Genomic DNA, 26,671 nt, shown 5'->3' on the forward strand with positions numbered 1-26,671 from the left:
GCGGCGCCCATGGTAATTTTGACACTGGTCTTTAAAACTAAAATGAAATTTGTACTTTTTTGTAAGTTATATCCAGTTCTATTTCATTTTTAGTGAATCTTAGATGCAGTGTGATATTTGAATGGATGATGTTTAGTGCCCTGTCATCAGCTATAGGCTACTTGTTCGGTGGCAGCCAACAAGAATCAGTAGTAGAATCATCATCTGTAGTAGATTCGGCAGCAGCATCAACAAATTCATCAAGTGAGCCGTCGAAAAAACCAAAAACTGTAAACGTCAGAGGTTCCGTAACCGCGCTTCATAATGGATATGGAATCATAGATAGAACAATATACTTTACATTCAATGACTGCGTCGGAAATGTTCGTCCTAAAATTGGCGATGAAGTCAATGTAACCGCGTATCGTGAAGGAGATGACGGAGGCTGGAGAGCTAAAACTGTATATCCGTCTAATAATAATCAATGGGACGATCAACAGATGGAGGATATTGATGATAAACAAGAGGAAGATGAAGAATCGAATGTAACCACCAGTGTTGTTGGAATGGTTACGAGCACCAGTCGCGACGGTGGGATCGTTAATGATTTCATTTCATTCGTGTGTGAAGACGTTCGCTCTGGTTATGTACCTTACCGAGGTGACTGGATCATCGGAAACCAGCGTAAAAATGATGATAGTCACGCGACAGAAATTCGACCAGCCCGTGAAATTCAGTTTACCGGAGAGGTTAATTCCGTGCAGACAGGATTCGGTTATATCGATAAAGAGATTTATTTCCAGTTTTCCGCATGTTTTGATGGATATTCACCTCGACGAGGGGATGAAGTTGCTGGAACGGCCATTGAAAGCTCTCAAGGTCGCTGCAACTGGAGAGCGATAAGTGTCCGAGCTAAAACAGTCACGAACAAGCGGTATTGTCATCATAATTCCATCTCAGAAAAGAAATGGGAGAAAAATCAATTGAATTTTTGACTTGACTTGGGCCTATTTTCTTATGATAATTTCAGTGGGATACCCCTCACTCTACTGAAGAGCCCAACTGAAAGCAAGTTTCAACAGCAGCTGTTGGCTAACAAGCAAGGGGTGTCTATTACTAATAATGGTGATTTTGGCCGATTGTCTGTAGCAACAAAGAAGACGACTACATTTTGGATCAGGTATCTCGATAAGAAATTTCTCCGTGAAAATGAATTACTGTTAGGCCTATAACTCGAATATTCAATTGCTATTTTTCATGTAGAAATGATGGAAAGAAGACACAGAAATTTGTAAGAGCGATATTGAAGTCGAGCACGTGTACACAGTTTACGATAGCTTCACCAAGAATTTTGCCTCGCACCCATATACCAGTCGAGAGAGAGATAGATTTATTTCCAGGAATGACGATACATATAACGGCGGAATGTATTGCCAAGTAAGAGATACTGAATTTGATTGATAAAGCCACAACAAAATCAAGACTAGAACGAAATTCATCCTTAAAAATTAGTATATATTCCAGTACAATCGATTTCGCCGAGTCACTTCAGCCTCATCGGGTATGATATGTACAGAAGGGCAGCATCAGAAATAAACAACTATTTAGAATATGAATATAAGAATTATGTGACAGTACTGCATATTGAGGATGAATTTTGTTTTAGATACAATTTTGTTATCGTTCATTCGACTCTCTACCGAAAGTCAAATTAAATTGCATCAAATATGGTCAGGTGAAATAGTTAATTATGATTTTTTAACTGATTTTAGGAACTGTGGAGTTGACCGTCAGTTGTTGCTGTTCGAGTTCGCTGATTTTAAAATCGGTCGCTACCTGAGCGCGTCTGTCTTCGATCCGATACAAACATCTCTAGAATCTAATGAACCGTATCAGCGACGTGTAACGTCTTACAACCGATATAAATCACAGAATACCGAAGAATCTTGTATCATCCCTGGACAGCGTCCTCTCAGGTAAATTCCAAACCAACATGGATGAACTTTTGCCTAAATTGAATATGAATTAATGATCCTATAAAACATATAGGCCTATCTTGTCACCATATTTTAGATTAAATTGAAGACTGGGACTGGTTTTGCAAATTTAATTTAACATTACATCTAACTGGTACTTTTATTTGATGTTCTTACAACAGGTTTTCAGGTGTAAAACTGCCTAATAAGCTTCCACAGTATCCAATACCTATTGGGTTAAAAATGTGCTGTCTTGAACATGAAGATTTATTACCAGTAGCTCCAGAACTTATTCAGGTATTTCGAGCCAAATTTCATCATCAAAACACATACCAGTAAAGATGACTCTTTATGTATTTCTGCTGACATATAAATTGTTTCCTTTTTAAGCCTCTTTGTATGGAAAACTATGTTAACAAATTCTCAGCGCTGTTACACCTGGAGGAAATACAAATGGAAGTCGATATTAGGGAATTCGACTTGGAACGGGTAAAATTCTTGCTATTTAACCATCAAAATGTAACAAAATCCGGATGTTATGTTGACATAAATGTGTTTATGAATAGGAATGTATGAGGCGATGTGGCGGAGATCTTTTAGGTTTGAAGGTGCCTGGTTTAGCTGAAGGACGTCCATCTGTATTAGTAGGGGACAGAGTGATAATATCAGAGCCCGGGGATGACGTAAATAGCCCGATGTACGAAGGCTATATTCACGAGGTAGTTTCACACTGAACCGATAAATAAAAATCTTTAATCGAGATTATGTCAAAATAATACTGAATATTTCAGGTTCTATTTGATGAAGTTTTACTGAAATTCAACCCAAATTTTCACTCGAATTACCAAGGAGAAGACTATAATGTGATGTTTACTTTCAGCAGGTATAGATTTTAGTTTCATACATTTAAAATTACATAATTATTATTTTCACTTAGTTGTTTTGATGGCTTTGGTATTTAAGGACTCCAATGAGACGTTGTCACCAAGCTGTTAGGTTTGTGTCTCAACTTGGAATTGATGGTAAGCTAGTGTACATATTTCATAATCTGTCCCTTATTATTTTAAGCCAATTACTAAGTCTACAAAATTAATAATAAAGAATTATTGTTTTGATTTCAGTTCTTTTTCCAACGAGGCTTGTTCCTAAACTTCCTCAGGTAATGGGAAAATCTGAGACTTTCAGTGAAGCTGTTGTTAAACCTTTAGTAGCGCCATCTAGTGGATCCCGGAGAAACTCAACTAGCAGTTGTCGAAGTACTAGTTCATCTCACCAGTATGTATATTTTTGTCTCCTGTATATATTTGTTTTATTTCACTATATTTATATATGTCAGATGAGAGTTAACTCAGGGAAATGACTGATTTTCCAGATTTTTCAACTCTAATCTAAATGAAAGACAGAAAAGTGCTGTTATAAGAATTCTTGGAGGTCAGAGTCGACCAACTCCTTATATCTTATTTGGACCGCCTGGTAGGAGCTCTCGTTCACTTAATCAAAGTCATTTCAAGTTGAATTGTTTATAGCTTAGTTGTATTCTGTATCAGGAACGGGTAAAACAGTGACTCTAGTGGAAGCGATTCTACAGATTTTTTGTCATGTATCAGGAAGTCGTGTCTTAGCTTGTGCTCCTTCAAACAGTGCTGCAGATTTACTGGTATGATTTTCACTCCTTATTCGTGATTATGGATAACAGAATCCTCGATATAGATGCAAACATCCTTGTATTCTGGCTAAGATACTTAAGATTCATCTCTTTTTAGGCTGAACGTTTGATTTTAAGCGGTAAGATTAAGCAAGGAGATTTGATCCGGCTGAATGCATTCAGTCGTGGTGTAGAGGTAAGATAAAAGAAATCTATTACCCTATATTCAAGATAATTACCTATTTAAAATTGCGTCCTGATTGTGTATATTTATAGAACATCCCTGAGGTTGTGCAGTCATACTCATCAACTGGTGATGACCTAGAATTAGCTGCTAGATATCGCATTATTATATGTACCTGCACAACAGCTGGTAGTTTCTTCTCAATTCGAATAAATCCTGGTCATTTTACTCACGCCATTATTGATGAGGTAATAAAGTATGACATATTATACACATATACTATGGTAATACAAAATGGAAATATGTAACATGCAATGCAAACTTTTTTAGGCTGGGCAGGCAACAGAGCCGGAATGTGTAACTGTGATGAGTTTAGTTGCTAACGCTGGTGGACAAGTAAGTGATTACTACACTAGCTTCATAAATTCTTGGTTCTCGGCATTTTTTATAACTATCTTTATTAAACTCATCATCGTAGACTGTATTAGCAGGCGACCCGATGCAGCTCGGACCTGTTTTACGTAGTAACGCGGCTAAAGAATATGGCCTACAGCAGTCTTTACTGGAAAGGTTGATAAATACCGATTTATACCAACGCGATGAAAGCAAGTTTGCCGATCATGGAAGTTATGACCCATTACTGGTTAGTGCAGATCTGAGAAAGATACACCCGCTATTTATGAATCTAAAGAAATTACAACCAATTTCATTCTGAATTTCTTTTTTCAGGTGACTAAACTTGTTAACAATTATCGATCTCATCCGGCTATTCTGAACGTTTCTTCTGAACTGTTCTACCACAACGAGTTAGTGGTTTGTGCTGATAAGAGGATGATCGAATCAATGTGTGACTGGGAAGAACTTCCATGCAAGAATTTCCCAGTTATATTTCACGGCATGAGGGTAAATACTTACATTCGATGACTATGCCCTGTGTACGTTTTAGCGTCATTGAAATGTCTGTATTATTGATTCTGGCCTTTTTTTATATAGGGCGAAGACATGCGAGAAGGCAACAGTCCTTCGTGGTTCAATCCGGTTGAAGCTGTCCAGGTTATGCGATACTTGCAAAGTCTTGTAAGGAATCCTCATTTTGAACTGAGCTACGATGCCATAGGAATTGTCACACCTTATCGAAAGCAGGTGCGTTTATATTTCATCTGGGTTCATTTCCTTAATTGTGTGAAAGTTGATTGTAATGTATTTTCTCTGTAATTTTCTCTTTCTAATTCTGTATTTTCAGGTTGAAAAAATCCGTCTGTTAATTGATCGTCTCGGAATGGATAAGGTGAAGGTCGGATCGGTGGAAGAATTTCAAGGGCAAGAACGACCAGTCATTATAATCTCAACAGTGCGAGCAAATGAATCAAATGTTAATTTCGATCACAAATACAATCTCGGTTTCCTCAGTAATCCGAAACGCTTCAATGTGTCCATTAGTAGAGCACAGGCATTACTTGTCATTATAGGCAACCCATATGTGTTAGGACAAGTAAGTTTGATTTCAGATATCAGAACATATTGACACTATATTCATATTAATGCGATACTCATTGGAAACAATTCAAGCTTAAATCTTGTATTTTCCTATGGGTTTCAGGATCCTGTGTGGTTTCATCTGCTGCAGTACTGTGTGAAACATGGCGCATATACAGGTTGCGATCTGCCGCCATTTTCCGGATTATGTGAAGACAAGATTGAGACTAATTGTAATGACAATAGTTCACTTCAATCAAGTGACATCGGGACTGTGAAAATACGTGAAAGCGCTGACAATGACACCAATAAGCAGAATGCACAAAATTTGACTGAAAGTTCGGTGGCTGATGGTAGTTCTATTCTTGAAGGGACAAGAAGAATAGGCGGGTGTAAGGATGTTCTTGACAGTTCAGATAACCAAGAAGTAGAACCCCCTGTCATTATTGAAGCGTCAATTAATACCACTGATTCAATTGACAATATAATAGCTACAAGTATGGATGATCTTTGTAGCAGCAGCAATACAACAACGACTACATCTGATAGTGCTCTTACAACCAGTATGGAAGATATACATAGCATTAGCTACAGTTGTACTACAGCAGCTTCTTTGGATAGTTTGGAAGATGATCGAAGTTTCGATGGGAAATTATGCGTGGTGAGTTTAGAAGCGCTTGCAGATAGTCCTGGAGTGAACAATACAGAAAAAGACATCTCCAATGATCCTCTAAAGAAGGTTGATTATGCTTTTATCGAGAAGCAGCAACCAAATCGGACACAAAATCCTCAAACTCTTTTTGCAATGCTTGGACTACCAGACATATACCCTAATGACATATCCTTCAAGAAGACCAAAAATAATGCATCACCAAGCTTTTCAGATGACAGAATGAATACAAATAACGAATCTCTCAAAAAGGACATAGTGGATGATATCGCCAGTGAACAAGCATTGGATGTTGTTGATGGTATTACAGCTCAAATCAACATCAGTGATCAAGATTCCTCCAATTCTCGTGGAGTAAATATGTTGGAAAATATTTCGTATAGTAGACCAACTCATGAATTATCAAATAGCCAGAAAACTCAACGGCAAAGTAACGTTCACGGGCGTGGCAAAGATTTTCAGAATTTAGCTTACCGTTCAATGCCGGGTCATAATACAGAACATCTTCCTGGAAGAAATAATCTGCTGAAATCGCATAACGTTCAACAAATGCCTAGTACATGTACCGTTAAACGAGGGGATATCATGTGTGAATTTTACGAAGATGACGACATGGAACAAAGAGACAGTGATGTAGTCATAGAAAGTGATACCGAGGAATTTCTTGAGTGAATATACAGTAATGATTTCTTAAAAGAGGTTTTGTTGTATATAAACAGCTAAACAAGGCTAATGACTTTTTCTTTCAAATTGAAATCATTCAAGTAAATTTTTTAATGAATCGAAATAGTTTTATTTCTTAATATCAAAAATGTACACAGTAATAGACAGGTTTATGTAAGTAGTTAAACTTGCTGTAAAGGATCAATTCTGAGAAGCGATAACGAATTATGAATGACTTGTTGAATAAATTTCATCAGATAAAGTCGTGCGAATATGACTGGCAGTAAATGCGGTCTTGGCTCCTGAAAGATGATGTGTTCATGTTATTATGCATTTATATAAAGAACGAAGTACCCCGGTTGTGAAACGGGGCCAGTAAATAATGATAACCCCAATATATAATGAATGATTTTAATTATTGTCGATTTCGATTTTTCGTTCAATTGAAGCCTTACCACTAGTATGTGAACTCTATTGTAATACGAACTCAATTTCCTGGTGAGATTTTGTAGGAAGCCACAGATCTATAAGATAAATGAAGCCATTATTAATAAAAGCCCTTGTTTTAGATAATTGTCTCATGAAAATATATTTTTGTTAGCAATAAATTTCATGTACCCTATGTGTATGAATTGTTATATTGAGGCAGTTGTCGTCGAATTTTTCAATGCAGCATTTTACAACATCCGGAAATGGTAAAACGTAATTGAACAGTAAATTCCATTCATCCTGTAATACACGGATAAAAATCATACCAGATAATGTGATTATTTTGAACTGGATTGAATTTTTTAAATATCAGTAAATCATCCGAAACATACCTCATCACTCAACGTAGTGAAATCAATTGAATCAATTGATGGCAAAGCAGGATATAGACCTAAAGAAATGATACAATGTCCATAATCAGGGCTGAATGCATAGTTTTGTGTATCAGGTGCCGAATCCTTACAGTAGCTGGGTGATGTCTATATATGTAAATTCTTACCTCGTTCAACTTTTTGTTTAAAATGAGTAAACAGAGTCGCCAGTCGAGCACAGTTATACAGAATAAATGTGCCCTCTCGACACAGTGGAGGACCGCAGGTATCCACACTGGGTGATAGATCCACTTTCACATCGTTCTGACACGCAGAAGATAACAATTCAAATTTCACAGCAGCTTCTGTTAATGTATGCAACAAAGGTTTCCAAGCATCGCCTATATTTTAAAATACATTTTCTTAATTTTAGAATTCTATCATCCTCCTATTATCAGATTATGTTGATTCATTTTATTTGGAAAAATTGCTATTTCAAACAAGAGAATATTACCATTAACTTCTGTACCATATTTTTGTATGGATGCTTCTTTGACTTGGTCAAACCTCAGTCTGAAAAGATAAAAGGTTAATTGTGACTCACTTTATCTAATGTTTCATTATACAATAATTCATGGACGATTACCTATAATATTCCGAAGCAGAACATCTTGATTTATCCTTTGTAGTGACTCCACCGTGAACTAGATGAAACTATCAAAAGAAAAATTTGGAATTTTATGTTGTTTTATAACATAACGAGTGAAAGTGGATATTTTTAAGTCTTTACCTGCGGAGGTGGTTTCGTTAGTATTTTCCACGCAATGTCAGTTTGTTGTTGTACATAAGAATGATTTGATTGGACCACATGTAGAATACATTGCTACAACATTCAAACATAATCGTACTCCTTAAATAAGTTATCTCATTATTCCGTAAAGATTCCAAGGGCAATTCTGTACCTGAGACATGGTAGTAGAATTATTCAGCTCACTGATCTGTTTCAGCAACATACATCCATCAGTAACTGTTGTTAGAAAATGAAAGATAAGAGGCTTTTAGAATCATTCCTATGGGCCTATACACGTCAGAAGTTACACTTCCATTTCATTTTTCATGCCACTTTTGCCAAATTATTTGAAAGGGTTAGACATAATGTTAATTTAGGCAATTTCATTTAATTCAATTTCGCATCTCCAAGTTATCAGGTATTTAGTTACAGATTATACTATCTATTCACCTTTACAGTTTCCAAGGTTGATATCATATAGATATTTCCCTTGAGGAAGATTATTCTCTTCAATGTAACGCTTCAAATCGATAGTGCAATCAGAATCGCCGCAACCTGTTGTATATATACTCTTTTTTAGTTGATCATAACACTGTTTCTCTGATGAGGAAGTCTTCAGTGTGATAGGTTGACCAATTTCTCTGATTCCAACATTCGTTTTCACCGATTTTCTGAAATAGAAACATCTTTCAGTTTTATCTGGCTAACGGAGATTAAAAATCTTACAAATGTCCTTGTATAATTTACCCGGATGCTTCTAACAATGATGATACATGCTCTGCTATCAACTGTGACCGATATTGATCCAAGGTCATTGTTGAATACTGTGAATTGTATAATTCTGATGCGTTAATGAAAATTTCATTCGAACTGTTGCATTTATTAACTAAGCCATACTCTGCGCCGGCATCTTTGACACATTTTCCTATCATCTTATATGTTTCGACTCTATTTATCCTGATCTCAATTCTATTTCCCTTGACTAAACAACTTTTCAGTGGTATTGACCATAGCGAGGACGATTTCTCTAACGCAGAAGCAAGGTTTTCCATGCTCTAAAATAAATGGAGAGTTAAACAAAGCTACTAGATGAAGTAAAAATCAATTCTTTCAAAGGACATTCTTTTATTCAGAAGGCTTACATTTTTGGGTAAAAATTCACCGATGGCCACACCGGGTCCCGCTTCAACTACATCAACACTAACGCTTGAAGGTGTAGTAGCATTTTTATACAGAATAGAAAAATCAGATTTATGGAGATTTCTCAGATTTCTTGTCATTTTCAGGACTTTAAAGGAATTGTTTAACGAATTTGATTTACAATAACAATCAATAAAGCGCATTATTTGGATAGTAATATCCATTGGGTCTCGGTAAAGTGCCACAGAATACAAATAAATGATGATTTCTCGGACCGAATGCAGAAATGTCAAAATCAAAATTTAACAAAGATGTTGAGGTATGGCTGTAGCTAAATAATTATTAGGTAGTAAAACACGGTTTGGACTACGGACACGTGTTCGGACCATTGACTTCTCACAACTTGTAGAGCCGACCGTTGACCATGAAGTTCCGGCTCGATTGCAAAGTTTCGCCGAAATTATCAAGTGAAAATCTACCCCTTTCCCTGAATTCGGAGTGTGTGCCTATGGAAGCTCATATAGTGTTCTGACGGTTGACTTGTGTAAATCCTCAACGGGTGGTAGAGGGGAGTATTGATTTATACTTATGGCCGGGTGCATTAAACTAAGTACAAATTAAAAATCCATCAGTCCTAATAGGCCTATGCGTAGACAAGTGCTGATATTGACTGAAATAAAACCTGACAATTTACGATTTCATTATTTTCAATTCGCACACGACGGGTGGCGGTTTCACTAAACCATGAATTCAACAAAACCGATTGGCCGGGCGTACAATAGTTACATTCTGCTCATGGCTGTAGAAAATCAATCTGGCAGTCATCGCATGGTCTCATTAGTTATCTTTACGATTCTATTTTCGATGGGAGCCTTTGGAAATACAGCTACTTTCCTGATAATGATAAGTCATAGATTCAGGAATTTGTCTTACGCTAATTATCTGATCGCCCTCTCTATTTGTGATTTTATGTTTTGCCTCGACAGCACGTTGATGCCTGTGCTGCAATTTGTTATTTTACACGTTGATAATCACCCGATATATCTGATGAATTCTCTGATTAGTTGTCAACTTTACGAACATTTTGCGACGTTTACGTGTTCTATGAGTTCATGGTTTATAGTAGCGATATCTCTAGAACGTGCGGCAGTTGTGCTCTTCCCGTTCACGTCTCGTTTGATATGCACACCCAGATTCGCACGATGCGTTATATCCGCCATTTTCGCGATGAACCTTTTGATTATAGGAATTCCAGCTCCAATATTAATGCGTTTTTCTATCAACGGATGTCACTATAATCCGTATGACCAATTCTATGTTAACATAATTTTTGTTGTTTACGTTTATGTTCTACCATTGGCAATAATCATTACGTGTAATTGCGTGATAGTCATTACTTTATTCAAGGATTCGGTATCTGTTTCGTCGACCAAGAAAAACACAAACGCAAAACGTACAACGATAACGCTTGTAACAGTTTCACTGGCGTTTACATTATTCACAATTCCAACCACTATCAATGCATTTCTGCCAATTCCTGCCGAACAGAGAGACATACTTTTTGCTATTCTTAATACTTTCGTAACATGTAATTATGTCATAAACTTCTATATATACCTTTTACTGGGGCGCGAGATCCGAGAATATTTCTGTGAACGGTTTTGCTGTTTATGTCGATGAATTTCATTCTATCATAAAGAAGCGTTCCAGTGAAAAACGCCTATAAATGTTGTGCGTTTTACCGTTAGATCTACGTAGGATGCATTTGGTAACAAATCACTGATTAAGATGTTACTAAAATCCGTTGGGTGAACACGGACAAGAAATTTACTCTATATCGACAATTCTTGCAATCCTCTGTCCTTTTTCGTCTGAAAAATTGACATTTTATTGAGAGATTGGTTTGCCAGTATGTCGTGGTAACTACCCTTCTCCCGGAAGTCAATGTAACGAATATCAATGTACGAATTACAATGTACATGTGCGCAGCATGTATATCATTCCTTTCTGGAACGGCCTTTAGAAAATATCAAAACGCCAAAATAACCACATAACCAATGTATCAAATTTAAAAGATCAATAGATTATAATTAATACACATTTTCAGTAGCATATACAGGTAGAATGTGGTCATAATCTTAAACACCAATGAAAAGTATGGACATTCTGTTTGCATTTCTATTTTGCCTTTTCTAGTTTTTAAGGAATTCATCAATAGCTTTGCCCAAGTTGTCATCTAAAAACTCAATGAACTCTTGGAAGGAAAACTTTCCATCTTTATTCTTGTCAAAATTATCCAACATGTACTTGATGGCTTTTTCTGCATCTTCGCCGGTTATTCCCACGCTAGCGAAAAATGCGTCGATTTCCTCGTGATCCATGTGGTAACCAGACTCTCCATCAGCAGCATATTCCCAAAATATACCTTGCCAGTGATCTTGAATCGAAGGCCTTGAACAGTTGAAAAAATAAAGATATTAAACTACCCGACCATGAAATATTTCTATTCAAAAACAACGTATACTTACATGAACATTGCTTTTATGAAGCCTTTAATGGTGAGTGTGTCACTGCCGTCTGTACAATATTTCTTAAAGATCGGCTAAAATGAGAAATTTTTAGAATATATATATATAATGTCGATTGAATCAAGGGATTAGGATATCTATATTACTACTTGAAGAAATTCGATTATCGGGTATATAAGCAAATTCTGTACGCTGATGTTTAATTGATAATCAATTGTTTGTGGGCTCTGATTTATCCTCTATGAAATTTCATTCTTAAGATCGACTCTTTTTAGAGTAAAGTACTATCTTATCAAATCAACACTTTGATTTGTAGGTAAAGTTATCCTAGAAATTACAAACGCTTTCTTGGTCATATAAAATGTAACGCGTGCTATTTCTTAACTTACGTCAATGTCCTCACTACTTATGACAGCCGCCGCTTCTTCTTTGGTAAGTTTTCCATCGCCATTATCCGCCATTTCGAAAAAACTTTTAAAATTTGAAAATGATTCTCCCAAATTTGGTATTTGATACTTTTCTGCTAATTTCTTGATAGCTACGTCTGCCATGATTCCTCTGTTGTTGGCTGTTAACAAATATTCATTAATTATAATGTTCGTACGTATATATATAGGCGCAGCCAATCGCGAATTTCGTTATTATTGGCTTACAAAATTGCTGTACGCAAGTATGAACGTGTATATATATATATATATATATATATATATATATATATATATATATATATATATATATATATATATATATATATATATATACACGTTCATACTTGCGTACAGCAATTTTGTAAGCCAATAATAACGAAATTCGCGTATATATATATATATATATATATATATATATATATATATATATATATATATATATATATATATATATATATATATATGTATATATAAAAGAATTCTTAAATCGAGAATTCATTGAAAAACAATCTAAAATATAAGAACACGGCGTTTCGATCTCACCCTAGAGATCGTCAGGTGTGAGTTATTTACTAAAAACAGAAGTGAGAACAGGTTAATTGAGTTAATTGGTGAATGATTAAGTAGTTTTTATCTTATAATCAGGGACTTGTCTCTGTCGCCGCGTGCCTGGGCATAGCCAACCGAACCAGATTTAGAGCGGGTGCCACATGGGCGGATACAAGGGAGGGGAGGTTTATAGGGGTCTCGACCCTCTTGCTCCGTGTTCGAAGATTTTCTGAGTATCAATCATATTAATGATGAGACAATAGAACAGAGAGACATACTTCTTAATACTTTCGTCACATGTCATAAACATATGTATACCTTTTACTGGATCCGAGAATATTTCAGTGAACCGTTTTTGCTGTTTATGTCGATAAAGATGGAGATGGTTCATTCTTTTATAAAGAAGCGTTCCGGTGAAAAATGCCTAAATGTTGTGCGTTTTACCATTAGATCTAGGATCCAAATCATAATATATCACTGATTACGAGGTTGCTGCAATCTGTTGGGTGAACACGTACACGGAGAAGAATTCATATCGACAACCCTTGCTATCCAATGTCCTCTCGTACGTAGCTGCAAAATTGACATTTTATGAGAGTTAAGGTACCGTTCTTCCGAGTTAATTGATATATTTTTGTTTGTTATTTTATCCCGTTGTTCAGATCTTTGTTTCCCGGAATTCTGCAAACAACATCAAATTGAATAAAAACACGAAGGACTAAAAATCGATGTCCGCGTCTTGATTTTCAATCTCGTAACCGTGCAAACGACGAGTCGTCACATCTTAATTTGCAATAACTTATTGATTTGCAGAGATTAAGATTAAGATTTTTTTTTTCATTTTTTCCCATCATTTGAGTTAAATTCATCACAACTTTCGCTCCTTTTTTAATTTTTTGCAGTCCTCCCAAGTCATCTTCACTGACTCGATATAGTCGAAACGTTGAAATAAACTACTATCTCGAAGTTTCATTTTCGGACTTTTTATTATCATTGTGGGATTCTCTCCTCATCGCGTCAACACGGACATAGTGTTCTACCAATCGTGAACTGTTTATTCATACTTAAACAAAAATTTGATTTTTATAAATAAATTCATGTTCCCTTCAATTTTAAAATGCATACTATAAAAAAATCTTTTTCATGTTTTTCTCTTCGCCCTCCCATTTTGTTCTTGAAAAAATCCGTTCTCCGAGAAAAAACTTTAGGTTGAATTATGTGTCAATAAAACGTTTTTCTAGCGTTGGCGCTCTGGAAAATGCAGGAATCGAACCCAAAGTTCAAGTACCGTTCCAATCGTCCAGTCCGATCCCCATTCCGCACTTCCTGGTTGTGTCAAAATGCAAAATGAAACAGGTTTTTGGCTTTTTCGCCAAGCGATTTAAATATGTTTGTAAGAGGTTTCGTTCAAGCATTTCAACATGTCTAGTCAGTACAACTACACGGAAGAAATAGTCAGTGAGTTGGGAAATATTTTTGATGCCCTTGATTTGTTGGAAGAAAACAAAATAGAAATCGGCAGTTTGGAAACTTTGGCTGAAATGAAAGATTTATTGATCAGCAAGTTGAATGAAGTTTCAGATGTACCGGTAGGTTCAGACAAGATAATCATCTCTTTCCTAGTAAAGCATATAGCAATAGGTCCAGAGACGGACGGTGCAGAATTCTAGGCATTTTAACTCTAAAGTTGTTTAGGCTATTCTATAAAAACTGAATCGCCTGTGACGTTGTCACAGGTTCGACAATAATGAAAAATATGGATCTTTTGAAAAACTGTATTTATTTTGAATAACAAGTGGAAGAAATCATTCAATAGCAGGGTCCGATCTAAGGAATGAAAGCCATTTGCCCGGGGGGCAAGCATATCTGAAATTTCACTTGCCCCCTCCAAAAGCTTCTTGCCGCCCTGCACAGGCAGACCGATTGTTGGCATTATCATCCATTGTATCAAGTGGGAAAAAAGCTTTGAGACATGAAATTGCACTAGCCCGTGGGGGGCAAGTGATAATGATAACCTACTTGCCCGGATGAGAATATACTTGTCCCGGACAATCGGACGTGCTTAGATCGGACCCTGCGATAGTATAGGCTACCTCATTATATATTGTGTTTGAATTTATTTTTGCAGGTTCAAACAGAAGTGGACTGGTTTCGTGAAATTGCGCATGACCATGAAGTAAAAAAGCTTGATCTGATGAAAATATATGCGCAGTTATCTGAATTACTATTATCATTAAAAGAAAAACCTAGAGATCAGATCGAAAGACAAGTTCCCGATTGCGTTGATAGACTGATGCAAAATAACAGCGTTCTAGCGCATAAGGGCTGTCCAATACTGGTGGCTGGTGAGTTTGGCGTGTATAAGTTTTGGAATAAATTTTTAACCCTAATGAACATGTTTATCCAGAGTCTGAACCCTTTCAGTGCGTCTACACCACAGTGCGGTGGATGAATCCTTGATGTGTATTGATGTAGTTAGTGCGGTGTATTGATGTGATTAGTAATTAGTTTTTATCTCTATTGAAAGATGGCGGCACCTGTCAAACATTGTGAAATATTAGTAACTAACGATACACTGCGCTGCGGTGTATACACACTATATGGTATTCCCGTTATTCAACACACTAGGGTGGAATTTTTCAAAATTTTCAAATTATCTCCAGCACAGCATAGGGTATTGGTTAGTCAGCACTGAAAGGGTTAAGAGGAGTGTAGGTTATCCTTGCAACTGCCGGTGATATGATTCTCTGTGACTGCCAGCGATTGGATGCCCTTGTGACTTCATGCTCTAGTGACTGAAAGAGACTAAAAGTTTCACACAACATCTCTGACAATCAGGTCACAATCAACCTCAATTCCAATGTAGAGAGAATCCCACAATTATAACGAAAAAGTCCGAAAATGAAACTTCGAGATAGGGAAGCAAACTAAGTTTGCTTCCCTTTAATCTATTTTAGCTTGTAACTGTTTCTACGTTAATTTTCCTTTAGTTTGTATCATCTCTGATTACTTGAATTAGTCTCTTTGTCTCTTGATTGTATATATATCTCATAATTTTTGTAGTTTCTCATTATTCCTGAAGATGACTATTAGGATATAGTCGAAACGTTGAAATAAACTACTATCTCGAAGTTTCATTTTCGGACTTTTTCGTTATAATTGTGGGATTCTCTCTACATCGCGTCAACACGGATATAGTGTTCTATCAATCGTGATCAATTCCAATTTGTAACCAGTCGCATTGCGTCGCAAGCAGTCGACTTACACCAGCCTGGAAGTTATACTCAATAAGTGTATTCTCTTATTTTAAGGTGAAACTGGTGCAGGAAAAAGTAGCTTCCTTAATCTCCTGATCGGAGAGGATATTCTACCGGTTGATTGCTATGAGAGCACCACTTCAACCATCTGTGAAATTAAACACTCCGATAGTAGATATGCCGTCATTCATCGGAAAAATGGAAAAGATCCTATCAATGAAAAACTAGATGGAAGATTAGATGGCGTACAAAAAATATTGAATAAATATGTGAATATTGTCTCTGATGATCGGTCTCAAAATGAATATGAGCTTGTCGAGATTTTCTGGCCAATACCAATTTTACAGGTACGTACTATTTATAAATGAACTTGTTAGAAATTCAGATCTTTGTAGAATTGAACGGTTGAATAGACATTTAAGAGTATGTATTGATATATTATATGTTTTAGGGAAATGTGTATATCGTTGATAGTCCAGGCATCGGAGAAACAGAATCCATGAATCAGAATATTTACAAGTACTTACCAAATGCTGCCGCTTTCATTTACATTATCAACAGTAAGAATGCTGGTGGTGTTACTGATGATAGAGTAAGTACTTCTACTGAGATTCTCTAATTGTATTTGTATATCTTCTTTATCGAGATTTCAATGCGTTAATGTTGTTCATCTGTTAATGGTTTCAGTTGATTACTCTGATTGGTCATGTCAAAGAAATTTTATTCGATGAAAAAGTGCTACAGCGTTTCGATCCCCGTTCAGCCATATTCATTTTCAACAAATGGGATCAGGTACCAGAACAATCTCGCGATTCAGTTGCCGATAACATGACTAGTAAATTACAGTGTTGGCCTGGACTTGATATAGATGAACAAGTTTTCTTTCTTTCTATTACTGAGGTGAGACGGCCACTTTTAAATTCTTACGGTTCTTGTGCATTACATGTACTAGGAAAACGCATTTTTTCTTTTCTGTTGACAGGTTGTGCGATGTCGAAAGCAATCTATTGGCATGACAAAACAGTACGCGGATATCATGCATGGATTAAGGAAATTCTTAAAAACTGGATTGGAAATATCTACTAGAAGACATTATAAGTATGAAACATCTCAATCTTCAATGATCTCATATTCCGCCTTACTCTTTTGAGAATCAGGGAAATAGAAACATTCTCCAGATACATTTTGGTAAAATTCCTTGATTCGAGTGGTTTCCTGAGTAAGACGGAATCTACTGCATCTTTAACCTTCAGATTTTAAGTGTACACCCTGATATTGTTTGTATAAATTTACAGTTGGCTTCGACACATTTTGGATCGTATCGAGATGCCTCTTACATCTCCTATTGCAGCAGCTCGACGCAACAAAATCGAACGTACGGAAATAAAGAAGAAAATTGGTAAACAAATACACAATCTATACGGAAAATCGGATCGAATTATTCAAGACCTTGAACATCGACTGAAAACTGAGGTTGATACAATTGTTCATGTGCTTCATGAGCATCTGAAGTGTAAGAGTACGCGTCAACGTTTGTTTGAAAAATGTACAGAATATGAAGGAATTTTACCAGACAGTGACGAGTGGTGCACTGTGAAAGATGAAATACAAAATTTAGTATTCAAAATCATTAATGATGAGGTCACTGAATGGGAGAAAGATAAGTGTATGTTCATTCACGCCAAGTCAGAACTGGTTTCCATGTTGAAAGATCGCTTTCATTTGTTGAATTCCGAGTTGGAGCGAATTGAACGTGAAATCCGAGGTTCCTCATTGATGTCTGTGTCGACAACCAGTTTGAGAAAATTTGAAAAATTTGGTTTGTTTGGATACACTGAAAAAGCTGTACTTTGGACGACGGCTCCTTTGTGGTTTCCCTTAGCTATATTAGCCAGTGTCATAGCTTTACCTGTTTATGGTTCAATCAATATATTCAACCATATATCTCACAGCCGAAAAATGAAGAAGTTCACCAGAGATAAGATGATGTACTTGCAAAAGGAAGTGTCCAAATATTTAGATTGGCTCGACTTGGATGCTGTAAAAACAACTCTTGTTGAAAACCATCTAGTACACCTAGCCAATTACACAAAGAAATGTACCGCAATTATCAAGCGTTTCCTCGAGGCAGATAAAGAACTGCTCGATGAACTTGATGGAAAATCGGTACTGTGGAACACACAAACAATACTTGACGAGTATATTCCGATATATGGTAAATTTCGGCGAATTTTTTCCCAGCTCGAAGTCATGCATTTTCGTCATTATTTACATATAGATGATGAAATTTTCATCGATAAAGACCGCTTTGTCTCGTGGGGTAATAGGATCGGGAGAGGAAGTTTCGGTGATGTTTATGAAGCTCATGTCCAGATAAATTTGGCATGCTCTGTGTGCGGATCGCGATGGGAGGAGAGAAAATGTGCTGTGAAAATTATCGAGGTCGAAGTGCATCGACGATCGAGTCAGCCTCTAGAGTTGGCCCATGAAATTAAAGTGCTCAGGTAAGTAACACCTTACGGACAATAGGAGGATCCAAACATGTCTGAAGGCGATTTATTGAAATTAGTATATATTTTCAGGAGCATCAATTCCGAACGTCACAAGGTTTGTGAAGACTGTTTTTATGGTGACAAGTCTGAAAATATCTCCAATCAGTCACACGATTCAAGTGTTCAAACAATTCAAAAGCCCCAATTACATGAACACATAGCTAAAGGCAGCAGAAACGTCATACGTCTGTTCGGAGTCCATTTTCAAGAAAGCATAAAAGCTGAAGTGTTACTAGTCATGGAGTACTGCAAAGAAACTCTGAAGGATGCTATATTTAATAATAGTCAAAGAATTCCAGCCAAACATCTAGAATTGGGGCAAGAATTTAAAAGCGCAGTTGAGTTTTTCTTTAAGTATGCTATTCGACTAACGCGTGGATTAATGTATATACATGATCTGCAAATCATTCATAGAGATTTGAAACTGGAGAATATACTGGTAAGTAATCGTGTAATCAATTTGAACTCAAATCATTACCAACTTAATCTGATACTCATTCATTTTACAGCTCACCGAAGACGGTCAGTTGAAGATAAGTGACTTGGGAGTGGCAAAACCAGAGAAACAAATAACTGGAACAATGAAAGGTACATTAGCGTACCTTGATCCGGAAATATTGCGCGGAGGTCTGTCAACACGTCCATCGGATATATATAGCCTTGGTTTAATTTTGTGGGAAATGTGGTATGGCTGCGAAGTTTTTGCGGATTATTACGAACTTGGTTGGCAAATTTTACAACAAGATATACTCGATGGAGTGCGGCCAGATTTTAGTCAACGACGAGCACCATTTTGTAAACTACAGGATTTAATGATCGGATGTTGGCACAATGATCCATGGAAACGGTTTTCTGATGCGCGGTGTAAAAAAGAACTTAAAGCTTTAAGGTCCATAATAGATGAATTAACCCTTCCAACGTTGTAATATCGGTGATTACGAAACCATTAACTGCTGATAATGTATGGTATTTGCATTATATACTGTTACATGTATGTAATTCATATGACATGAATAACAAAAATGATTTGATAGCTACAAAATTATCATCATGGACTAAACGGAGGCCTGGTAAGGCCTGTAGGTGAAAAATGAATCTACCCCAAGAAAGCTTTAATATGTTTACAGTAGAATCTGTTTAATTCGGATAATTTGGGACCAACAAAATTCATCCGGTTTACGGGAATACCAGAAGTAATTTTCTAATTAATTTAAAACCAAAATCCTGGTTAAGCTGATCCGGATAAAGCGGGTTTGATTGTAGTAAAAGTATAAAATGAAGTTTGCTATGTATTTAAATCATAAGGTGCTGAATATTAAAATTTTATTGCTATTTACTGATTTTATATAATAAATTCCTACATATTTTATACATTGTATTTGCACTAAGTGATTATTTTCATCTCGATCAAGTCGTCCAATTTTCTTTGATCTTAGCAACACATTCAAAACTCCTAGATAGATAACTGACGAATAAAGATAGTGTAATGCAATATCATCATCGAAGCATTGTTTTATTATTCCTTAAATGCTAACTACAAATATATCATTAACAAAGATTCTTTCAGATTTTTCAGAATCAGTATAAAATGCATTGATTAATTCTAAAAGGTGTCAATATGTTTGAACGAGTGTTATCTGACACAGCTAAATATTGGTTCTCCAGACTGTGAGATTAAGTGTTCATCAGTTTGTATCACTCGAGGACCGGGACCAACCTTGAAAAATATGATAGAAAGAGGAATAAGTGATACTTCATCTAAACATTTTACTAGTGGTTGGAATGGATTTAAATTTACCTGAGTGGTGATGATGTATTTGATAGCATCTGATTGAGGTTTAAACTTTACTTCAATTTTCTGATGATCATCCTAAAAACCTCAGTAAATGAATGTACTTTCATTGCACTGTCTAAAACGAGCTAAAAATCTAAAATTTTCAAATGATACCTGATTGATTGGCTGTATATCACATTGTAACCCTTTCATCGTTAACGGATCATTTGATGGAAAATGATGATTGATTAAACTGACGAATTTTGTGACTTCATCCTCCAACATGAATAAACAGGCATTTGGACCAGCATCAAATGTATACGCTACCTGAAATGACAAGAGTTTAAATGACATGCAGTAGACGATTACCTTCCTAGTGATGAAAAGCTGTAAATTTTCACTGACCTTTACTTGGTTTTGAGATCGGTTGTACGCATGCACCAGTTGCATGATGGTATTAGAAGTATCGTTAGTATAAAATATCGGTGGATATGTATCGCGGCAGATTGCATGAAACTGATTGCTCTCCTGAAAACATTGCAGAATATTGATCACAGAAAACATGAAGCTTCTCGTCACTGCATTTATTTCAATAAAGCACTTAACAACATACTTGCATTGTTATTTCAGCGAATGTTTCGAAATCTTTGTCATTCCAAGCTTCAGTGAGTTTTTGTACTCTATTTGTAACAATATGCTTCACCCGATAGTCAAGTAGTGAACTAGTTTCTACTGATTGTTGCATGCCCGCTGTACTAGCCGTTATCTTCTTTTGATCGTTTACCTAGTCAAATATACCAGAATTTTATTAGAATAAATAAATATCATTTATCATACAATAACCAAATTGAAATTCAGATAAACTTACAACCAATATGATAATTCTCATCTGTGGCCAGTGAGATTCTGTAAAGAGTTGCTTAGCTCTAGAATCCGATCCATCTTTCTCTATTCCACAATCCCACATGACTAATCCGCCATATATACTTCTACATGCACTTCCTGAACCTATCCTTGAAATAAAAACAACTTACTTATAAGAAACGTTTCAGTACCTAAGACATCGATAAATCATAGAAGCAATTGTTTGCTTCTGATAACGATATTTGCATTTTATTTACCTCGCTATGTCGGAAACATCACCTTCAATATGGAACAACTTTGAAAGACAATATGCTGTGAATATGAAAATAAATGCAAAAAAGGAAGTAGAAATTTTTAGCGAAGAAATTGGCAAGCTTTATTCATACACAGTAATCATTGGTGGTATTTACCAAGACAGGCATATCCCGCAGCGGAAGAAGCAAGACCAGCAGCAGTTGGGAAGTTATTTTCCGAGTTAATGCGAACATGCCATCGACTTGTATCCGAATCATTTGTCTCTTCGTGACGCCTCTTACAAGATCTACGACGAACTGAATACGAATATTTAAGACTAAAAGAGGAAAACATTTTCTAGAAAACTCATAGTCACAATAAGTAACTTACTCTCTTTAAGAACAGCCTTCAAACGAGGATTGTCGATTGATTGCACCCTAGAATACCAAAGGATAATTTCTAATAGATCTGAACATATTAGTGACAATGGTGTTTAACGGACTGATAATTCTTACTTGTCATTCAACCAGATTCTATCCTCTGTAAATGATGGGGAAATAGCAACAGTTGTCTTCGTTCGCAACTTTAAGGAGTGGAAGAGTGAAGTATATATGAATCAATCTGAATCATTGAGCTGCATGTTTTATTTGACTGGAAGTAGGTTTAATAAAATTACCTGGTCTTGGTGCAATGTTGCACTAATTGAGGAATTTAGAGGTAGAATAAGTTCTTCATTACGTTTTCCCCCTAAAAATGAATAATTTTAATGCAAATTTCTGCAAGGGTCTTCACCCCACAGTTACAAGCTCTGTAGCCGTGTAGGATTTTAAGAACATATATAGACCATTCAAATAATTTCATTCGCACACACCCAGTATCCTAGGAACTATATATAAAAAGACTTAATATAAAAAATCTTTTTATATATAGTACCTAGGATACTGGAGTCAAAAACTTTTTGTGTCAGGTTCCTGTGCTCACACACAATAAAATTAAGTCATTTTAGCAAACTAAAGATTATTATATTATAAATTCTTCGTTACAGGACCAGGAAGACAGATTATCAACCTGAATCGCACTTTTCCAATGTGCAATTTATACAATTTCTTTCTAATTTTAGTAGGCCCTACTAAAATTTAGTTATGTTATATTAGTTAGGCCTACAAATCCACATGTTGCCGTACGTAACAACGAACAACAACTAGTACTGAAGTAGGCCCTAACTCTAGTCTACTCTAGATACCCCGCCGGTCCCGGCGCCGGTAAGGATAGAATCCTACTACACTTACAATATTTGATGACAGCTATATTGACAGGTGCAGTGCATGTGATTCTCCTAACTCTGTTGTTGGCCATGAAAACGTCAGATTAAAACAAGTAAATACTTTGGGCTAATAATTAAACTGACATAAAATGCATTTGACATAATTGTCTACTTCAATAAAGCAAAATTGTTAGGTGTTCGCTGTAATAAATCGGGATCGTATGGGGATTACGTGTATTCGTATTTGGACAAAAGCTCGGACAAATTATCGCCACACGTCCAAAGGCGCTTTTACGAATCTTTGTAAATCGATTTAAGTTTCACGTTTACGGCACGCGGTTTAGTGAATCGGATTTGGTAAATCAACTCGTTTATGGACGCGGTTTAGTAAACTGATTTATTAAATCGACTAACTTGCTCGGCGAGCAAGTTAGTGGCGATTTAGGCAGTGAAATCCAACGCCGTCCTCTTCGACCGCGGGCTAAGACATCTATCGCAGACCATCATTTATCAATAATTCGGTCACCATTGACGCCCATCTTTTGAATCGCGACCTTTAAATTGATTAATTGATTCGAGTGATTGATTGTCGAGTCAGCGTGGTCTAGGTGATGCTAAATCGATGTACAAGGGTGTCCCGGGTGCGAACCCAATAATTACTGAAAATGGTTCTGGAATGGCCCTGATGCTGAATGGAGGATGTACTGGGGTGTCCCGGGTTCGAACCGTGTAAATACTGGTTCGAAGCCATAAATATTTTAACCGTCAAGTGCTGCCCCTGTACATATCGTTGACGGTGAATATATGAACTAACTTATTACTCGCGCGCCGCAGTAGGAAAATTGAACTATCAGTTAGTTCACAAATTTACCGCTTATGATACACATAGGGGCAGCACCCAACAGTTAAAAACCGACAGTATGTACTAAATAAGAATTGAATAATAAGATAAAATCCCACTTTTTACAGATTAAAAGAATTTAAAAACCAGAATTTATTTATTCAATCAAAAATATATAAAAGACACGACGTTTCGATCTCATCGGGTCAGGTGACGATGATCTCTTAATCACGTCGTGTCTTTTATATATTTTTTATTGAATAAATAATTTCTGGTTTTTAAATTCTTTTAATCTGTAAATAGTGTGATTTTATCTTATTATCCGTTCACCACGTTTGAGTGTGGTTATCGTTCTAAGAATTGAATAGATTCGTAATTAAGAGTGAGAGCCATAACAGGGTTCACTCACTCACACTACCAATCACAATTTTGGGCTACTGTTATTGGAGTTTCAAATTATACCCTCTGAAATTACATCCATCATCTGAAACATTTCCGTATGGCCAAAATTCCTAGTTTTTTAAACATGGGCCAGTGGTGCCCGTATGGCCAAAATTCTTGTTTTAAACATGGGCCAGTGGTGCTCTCGAAACAGTGGTCTCCGGTTTACGAGGCGGGAATTCTAACCACTAGACCATAGATCTATCGTAATCATTCGTGTGTGTAAGTTTGTCTCGTATGTGATTTTGTATGTGTTCAGTTTGCTTAAAATCGATTTTCAGAATGCATCTTGTTTGCATCACAGTTTGTCAAACGGATTAAGTTAAACAGATAACTGGGTAAACTGAGGACACATCAGTGTGAATATTAATTGAATTTGCGTGCATTCGAACCAAATGGATTTTTTGTGGCGTTGATCAGGTTCGAATCCCATCAGAAAATGATTTTCTAAACTTGGCGGTAATATTGGTACTTCTCATTGGCCAGGATCAGTGACGTCACACTGTCAGTATAAAAACTCAGGTCAGCTGATCCCTCTTTCCAGTTCGGCCATTTTTCAGGTAAGCTAACATCATCCATAGAAACCTTTCATTCGAAGCGTCGTTCAACTTAATTCTGGTGGCTTCTATATTTAATATTTAGAAAATAATGATACCCAATAATTTAATGTTAATTATTATCATTATTTAATAGAAACTCGAGTTAGCTATTTCTTAGAATCAATAATTTTCGATTTTCTTGATTTGTATAACATTGTTTTAACGTTGCAGCAGCACAGCAGTTAGAAAGTGACAGCAGCAGACCAAAAGTGACAGCAGCAGACCAACTACGTGACAGCAGCAGTAAAACTACAACTACATTGGAAATTCAACTTTGAATATCAACACCATGTCAACAAAAATGTTTTTGGGCCTATTGAACTTGGTGCGCGCCGAGGTCCTGACTTTGAATCCTTTATCCCTCGGCGCATTTTGTGATTTGAGTAAGTACAAACTCTACTTCATCAAATTCTCGATTATTTTTAGTGATAAGCATCTAAAATTATTTGATTTCTAACATCTGAAATTTTTTTGATCTCAAATTCACATTTATTTTATCTCAAATCTCCGCATTATTGAATACTAAATTTCAAATTGTCTCAATCTTCTATCATCAAATGTCAATTTCTTTCAATCCTCTTTTTAATTTCGGAAAACTCAATTTATGTCTCACACTGATTTCATTTCAATTTATTTTGAAAATATCATTTTATGTTTCTAGTCTTTTATTCTATTTCAAATTACCCAACTTAAACTCAATTTAATTTGCTAATAATTCTAACGGTGAATAAAGTTTGAATTGAATTGAATAGTGATTAGAGGTTCTGGTGGATGAGAATGAACTTGAGGAAGTAACTTCATTTCCTGGTTTCTGGTTTTCAAATATCGTGGAAATTGTGAAATATTCATCATGTTTTTCATATGCAATGCTGTATCCAGTCAATAGAGATAAGTTACAACATAAACAGTTTAAACTGGCTAGGCCTCCAGACCAATGCACTTCATGGAAAATCCTGATTTATGTTAATAAATCAAATTCAAGTAACTGGACTGCACGGGTTTAGTCCATTTACTTAGTCAGTAAGTAAGCAGACTGCAGTTTAGTCCATATTTTAATCAGTAATTGGACTGCGGTGTAGTCCATATTTTAGTCAATAACTGGACTGCGCTGTAGTCCATCGTTTAGTCAATAACTGGACTGCGGTTTTGTCAATAGTTTAGTCAACTACTGGACTGCAGTTTAGACTGCTGTTCAGGAACCGGACAGCTGTTTAGTCCGTATCCAGATACCCGTCACATTATGGGACCAACTTTTTAGATACCGCTAAAAAGTAGCACTAGTATTTACGGTAATTTCGTTTTCTCTGCGACTCCAGGATCCGACAACATGTGATTTTCTTTTTATTAATTATTGATCAATCGTCAGGAAATTCAGGATCACTTTTTTAATTTATTGGTTAAACTTCGTTCTTCGTATCTCTAGGTAGTTGCTCGCAACATTTTGAGATCTCGAAATCATGGCGGGGGAGATCAAGTCTTTCACTAGCTCGGCTCATAGTCCGAATCTTCATCGTCTAATTGTTGGCGAATCCTAGATATTGCGGCCTTGCGGTAAATAGAGTTTACACACGATTTATTTCTAACGGATTCATTATTACGGTCAATGGTTGGCGCCTCGTACTGAGTCACTCTAGTTGTGACCTTCCGCAGGACGTGGTTCTTACTTTAGCTGAGCAGATCATCCCGTCTGTGCCTACATTTGTTGCCATAATAACACCCAGCTGCCATAGAATTCTTCAATGGTGTATCTGTGAGTTTTTACAAACGCCCAAGATTCCTTTTTTCCTTGTGGACTGCGAGTGACATTAACTACCAGCAGCCATGACACGTTTTCATCAATGAATCGTCTGCAACATCACTGGTTCAGTTTCAATCATCCTCACGTGCGGTTCGTTTCGTGAAGTTTTGGATTGACTATTTCGTCATTTTCGTTGTTCTTGTATGGAAGTAGATTGATTTGTGTCCTCAGTTGCAGACTGAAGTTCTCAGTAATTTCTCGCACAAGTTGAAGTTTTCT

General features: G+C 36.3%; 5 protein-coding genes across 9 annotated transcripts; 2 read left to right on the forward strand and 3 right to left on the reverse strand.

Annotated features, from left to right (window-relative positions):
• Positions 1 to 5: 5 nt before the first annotated feature.
• Positions 6 to 6,763, forward strand: LOC141902738 (RNA helicase Mov10l1-like). The gene is made up of 21 exons (XM_074790599.1): positions 6 to 12; positions 94 to 913; positions 1,010 to 1,159; positions 1,243 to 1,416; positions 1,752 to 1,955; positions 2,138 to 2,252; positions 2,346 to 2,444; positions 2,522 to 2,674; positions 2,747 to 2,838; positions 2,919 to 2,977; positions 3,077 to 3,230; positions 3,328 to 3,428; positions 3,503 to 3,612; positions 3,719 to 3,796; positions 3,877 to 4,032; positions 4,115 to 4,180; positions 4,263 to 4,427; positions 4,514 to 4,687; positions 4,778 to 4,927; positions 5,028 to 5,276; positions 5,385 to 6,763. Exons 2-21 carry the CDS (start codon positions 126 to 128, stop codon positions 6,600 to 6,602), a joined length of 4,455 nt encoding a protein of 1,484 aa, XP_074646700.1. The 5' UTR covers positions 6 to 12; positions 94 to 125; the 3' UTR covers positions 6,603 to 6,763.
• On the reverse strand, positions 6,758 to 10,182 carry LOC141902739 (DALR anticodon-binding domain-containing protein 3-like). 4 transcript variants are annotated; one of them, XM_074790604.1, is made up of 12 exons: positions 10,110 to 10,182; positions 8,931 to 9,238; positions 8,634 to 8,854; positions 8,356 to 8,420; positions 8,184 to 8,276; positions 8,040 to 8,107; positions 7,908 to 7,966; positions 7,582 to 7,794; positions 7,415 to 7,473; positions 7,212 to 7,322; positions 7,049 to 7,117; positions 6,758 to 6,895 (listed from the first exon to the last, which is right to left on the reverse strand). In XM_074790604.1, the coding sequence occupies exons 1-12, from the start codon at positions 10,146 to 10,148 to the stop codon at positions 6,776 to 6,778; spliced, it is 1,425 nt and encodes a 474-aa protein (XP_074646705.1). In that variant the 5' UTR covers positions 10,149 to 10,182; the 3' UTR covers positions 6,758 to 6,775. The 4 variants fall into 4 exon arrangements, with proteins under 4 accessions (XP_074646705.1, XP_074646702.1, XP_074646701.1 ...); XM_074790601.1 differs by lacking the exon at positions 10,110 to 10,182 and adding an exon at positions 9,326 to 9,591 and having other exon boundaries at positions 7,582 to 7,758; XM_074790600.1 differs by lacking the exon at positions 10,110 to 10,182 and adding an exon at positions 9,326 to 9,591.
• Positions 10,183 to 11,515: 1,333 nt separating this feature from the next.
• Positions 11,516 to 12,402, reverse strand: LOC141901218 (uncharacterized). The gene is made up of 3 exons (XM_074788326.1): positions 12,241 to 12,402; positions 11,852 to 11,925; positions 11,516 to 11,774 (listed from the first exon to the last, which is right to left on the reverse strand). Exons 1-3 carry the CDS (start codon positions 12,400 to 12,402, stop codon positions 11,516 to 11,518), a joined length of 495 nt encoding a protein of 164 aa, XP_074644427.1.
• Positions 12,403 to 13,934: 1,532 nt separating this feature from the next.
• LOC141902645 (uncharacterized) lies at positions 13,935 to 19,989 on the forward strand. Its single transcript, XM_074790468.1, has 9 exons — positions 13,935 to 14,417; positions 14,957 to 15,173; positions 16,140 to 16,432; positions 16,537 to 16,677; positions 16,773 to 16,985; positions 17,068 to 17,183; positions 17,381 to 18,589; positions 18,668 to 19,076; positions 19,147 to 19,989. The coding sequence occupies exons 1-9, from the start codon at positions 14,250 to 14,252 to the stop codon at positions 19,561 to 19,563; spliced, it is 3,183 nt and encodes a 1,060-aa protein (XP_074646569.1). The 5' UTR covers positions 13,935 to 14,249; the 3' UTR covers positions 19,564 to 19,989.
• Positions 19,990 to 20,141: 152 nt separating this feature from the next.
• LOC141901886 (diphosphomevalonate decarboxylase-like) lies at positions 20,142 to 22,975 on the reverse strand. 2 transcript variants are annotated; one of them, XM_074789437.1, is made up of 12 exons: positions 22,799 to 22,975; positions 22,186 to 22,256; positions 22,025 to 22,092; positions 21,900 to 21,946; positions 21,686 to 21,826; positions 21,533 to 21,587; positions 21,280 to 21,424; positions 21,025 to 21,195; positions 20,817 to 20,939; positions 20,586 to 20,738; positions 20,436 to 20,495; positions 20,142 to 20,354 (listed from the first exon to the last, which is right to left on the reverse strand). In XM_074789437.1, the coding sequence occupies exons 1-12, from the start codon at positions 22,863 to 22,865 to the stop codon at positions 20,271 to 20,273; spliced, it is 1,185 nt and encodes a 394-aa protein (XP_074645538.1). In that variant the 5' UTR covers positions 22,866 to 22,975; the 3' UTR covers positions 20,142 to 20,270. The 2 variants fall into 2 exon arrangements, with proteins under 2 accessions (XP_074645538.1, XP_074645537.1); XM_074789436.1 differs by having other exon boundaries at positions 20,436 to 20,507.
• Between the last annotated feature and the right edge of the window lie 3,696 nt (positions 22,976 to 26,671).

This window comes from Tubulanus polymorphus, chromosome 3 (assembly GCF_964204645.1).
Source record: "Tubulanus polymorphus chromosome 3, tnTubPoly1.2, whole genome shotgun sequence".
Lineage (NCBI taxonomy): Eukaryota > Metazoa > Nemertea > Palaeonemertea > Tubulaniformes > Tubulanidae > Tubulanus > Tubulanus polymorphus.